General features: G+C 41.7%; 1 protein-coding gene across 1 annotated transcript in view; it reads right to left on the bottom strand.

The window, feature by feature from the left end:
- Nucleotides 1-3501, bottom strand: part of LOC116705469 (contactin-associated protein-like 4) — a 66091-nt gene that overhangs the window by 11810 nt on the left and 50780 nt on the right. Inside the window, exons 17-18 of the mRNA XM_032541672.1 lie at nucleotides 2971-3189; nucleotides 193-432 (exon numbers count right to left, since the gene is read on the bottom strand). Of these exons, the coding sequence (XP_032397563.1) occupies nucleotides 193-432; nucleotides 2971-3189 (459 nt within the window). The remainder of the gene's footprint in view (nucleotides 1-192; nucleotides 433-2970; nucleotides 3190-3501) is intronic.

Genomic DNA, 3501 nt, shown 5'->3' with positions numbered 1-3501 from the left:
AGAAGAGGTGGAAGGGATACAATATGTCGCACAGGGAAGATCGTTTTTTTCAACATCAAATTTCTTAAACGGAAACTAGTTCCTACTATTTTGAACATAAAGGGTTTATTATAGCACATAATATGTTCTCAAAATCCCTGTCCTTTCCCCTCTTCAGCTGCTGCTGGGAGATAAGTGTCGAACCCTGTGTACCTCTTTCGCAGAAGGCTCCAGTGTAAGCAGACGGGCCACAGTCACAGGAAAAGCTGTTTGGCTTCTCCACACAGCGGCCCTGGTTCTGGCAGAGTGAGCCATAGCTGCCGCAGTGGCCTGGACATCCCGCCTGAACCCCGGGGGTGATCTTCGCTCTCTCCTCCAGGTCCAGGGTGACGCCATTCAGCTGCAGAGAGCGAATGCAACCCCGAAAGCCCTTCTGCCTGGACGCCGTGCCTCCTAAAGACATACACAAAGAGTGAACTTCAACATGCTGCAATGCATCTTGTCTGTTTAATTTTTTTACTCTCCTTGAAATACCTTGTTGTGTCAATCAACAGTCCAAAACTCAAAGACATTCAAGTCACAATAATAGCAAACACAGAAATGTGGTAAATGTGGTGGTGTAATTCTCACAGTTAAGAAGCTGGAACTGGAGACTGTTTGAAATATTTTGCTTGATACAGGATTCAAAGCTATTCATCTATTATCAAAATCATTGCAGATAGATTTTCTCTCAATAAGTTAACAATGAAATTACTACCATGTACGATGGTACATATTTACGATGGTACGATATTTGAATTACCCTTTTTCCTGCTTTTGACCGCAGAGGGTCTCACACATTGCTTATGCATAGGCTGATGCGTCCAGTGCCAAAACCTGGGAGAACATTTGAACATTCAATAGCTCTACTCAATAGATATAATGTAAATGACAATATATGGCCATTTTCAGAATTTTGGACATTGGAGGGGATTGGAAAAGTAAATTGTATCATTGTCTTGATCAAATTGGGGAGCGACACTGACCGATATCTGATTTTTATTATAAACAGCCGAATATACTCTGCACCTCCAGAAACAAAGATGTGTCACCACCCTTATACTGAACTTTTAAAATAATCAGCTGATGAAACATCGGGAAACACAAGCTGGCAGGTAAAAAAATTTAAGGAGTTGACTTTTTACTGGTTGTCTGTCTACCAGCTGAGCACCGTACTGAGTGTTCATGTCTGGAAAGTAGGGGAGCTGTCAATCAGTCTGACAGTCTTCCTGTCCTGCCTGGCTGGCTGACTATGACAGGAAATGTTTTCCCCTTTTTCAGGGCAGAATTTAAACTAAAAAAAGTTATTGTTTTTCTTCCAACTGTCCTCAGAGTTTAGGCTCTGCTACAGTGTAATTGTCTAAGAGTGCTGGCAACCTCAAGACTGTTAGGATGAGATAAACAGCTTTCCAGGACTGCAGAGTTGATGAGGCTCATATCAGGACCCAGAGTTTTATCAGGAGTCGTCCAGAAGGGACTACCTTAACTAATGGACTGGCTTCAAACACTGTACCAAGGTTATTGCAAGACAACTGACCACTACAAACAGCTTTTCACTGGTGATATTTTTTTCAATTTGTGAGGATTTTCTCTAAGTCTATTAAGTGTACACGTATAAATGCTTTGCTCCCATAACCTTGGCCCGTGTACCTTAAATTGCTAAGCTTTAGGAACAAGGATTGTTAACGGCTGATTGATCTCACTTTTGTTGTTTGTCAGCTTTAACGTGGATCAATAACCAGAGACAGCACCGCAATGCAATCCCTGTAGAGTGTGAACTAGGATGGGAAGCAGAGCGTTAGTGTGGAGTTTTACTGAAGGCTTAAGTTTCTGTCACTATTTGCTTAGTTCCTGTAAAAGTTAATGTCAATTTGTCCAAAACTGCTGATTTTTTTTCTCCAAATAAAAATCTTATTTATGGACAAAATGGTTTAAAGACAGTGTTGTTTTTTCTTTGCATTTCAAGCCGTGTCACAGTCACAGTCTCTCTCTCTCTCTCTCTCTCACTCACACACACACACACACACACACACACACACACACACACACACATACACACACACACACACACACATACACACACATACATCGTGCATGGTTCTATTTGCTGGGTCTGTATGGTGGGGACCCGTCATTGACATAATACATTCCCTAGCCCCATACCCTAACTTTAACCATCACAACTAAATGCCTAACTTTAATCAAATCCAATCCACTTCATTTATATAGCACGATTTTAACAAACACAAGGTTTCAATAGTGCTGCAAAAAGATAATACTGAATAAATAGATGACACAATAAAAGCACAATACAAATATGAGGTACCAAATATAAAGATTACAAAATAAAATAAATAAATAGAAAAAATAACATAATCAAAATGCACTGCCAGCATACGGTAAAAGTATGCCCATAAGATCAACACTCTACCTGGTCTTAAAAGCCAAAGAAAAAAAGGTGGGTTTTAAGAAGAGTTTTAAAATGAGACACAGAGGAGGCATAAAGTGCATTACAGTAATCCAGCCAAGTGGTCAGAAAGGCGTGGATTGCTGTCTCTAAGTGTTGTTTCTGAAGGATTGGTTTGATTTTTGCCAGCTGCCTTAACTGGAAAAAGCTAGACTTCACCACAGCTCTGTGAAATTTAAGGTCTGAGTCCACTTTTACCCCCAATTTTTTACAATTGACTAGCGATGCTATGCCTAACCTGAAACATTACCCTCACCCTCACCATAACCTAATTCTAACCCTAATCCTAAAACCAAGTCTTATCCCTCAAACAGTCCTTTAAAGATGTGGGGTCCACACAGCTGTCGGGACCCCACAGTTATACTGAACTCCAGGTTTTTGGACCCCACAAATATAGTTAAACAAGAACATACACACACGCACGCACGCACGCGCACACACACACACACACACACACACACACACACACACACACACACACACACCTATAAATAACTGGCTGTTGAGCTGCAGGTGGATGTGCCCATCAGCAGGGGCCTCCTGCGTGGCAGCGGGGAGCTCGTCGAGGTGAAGCAATGCCTCTTTAACGTTCCGTTCAGCTCGAATGCGATGCCACCTGTCGTCGTTCAGCGGGGAGCCAGCCTTCACACGGACCTCCAACGGACCGTTACCCACATCAAAGGAGAAGAGGACCTCGGTGGACGCTGAGTCATGAAACAAAGAAAATTACGACTTAATGTTACTCTACATATTCCTTCAAGTCCCTTCCGTGCATCCAATTATCTTTTCTTCTGTATCACCCTTCACTTCACTTATTGTTGTTCTTCAGGGGTTGGCCAGTGCTCCGCTATCAACACACAGACATGGCTACATGTGTTTTGATCAACAGCAACAACAATTTAATCATGGGACAGGCCATAATTCAATTGTTGTTGCTGTTGATCAAATCATCCCCTAATTTCTGATCTTGTTCATCTATATTTGTAGATTGAAAGATAGATAGATAGATAGATAGA

This window comes from Etheostoma spectabile, chromosome 17 (assembly GCF_008692095.1).
Source record: "Etheostoma spectabile isolate EspeVRDwgs_2016 chromosome 17, UIUC_Espe_1.0, whole genome shotgun sequence".
Lineage (NCBI taxonomy): Eukaryota > Metazoa > Chordata > Actinopteri > Perciformes > Percidae > Etheostoma > Etheostoma spectabile.
The sequence above is the reverse complement of the archived record's forward strand: the minus strand, read 5'-3'. Positions and strand labels throughout refer to the sequence as shown.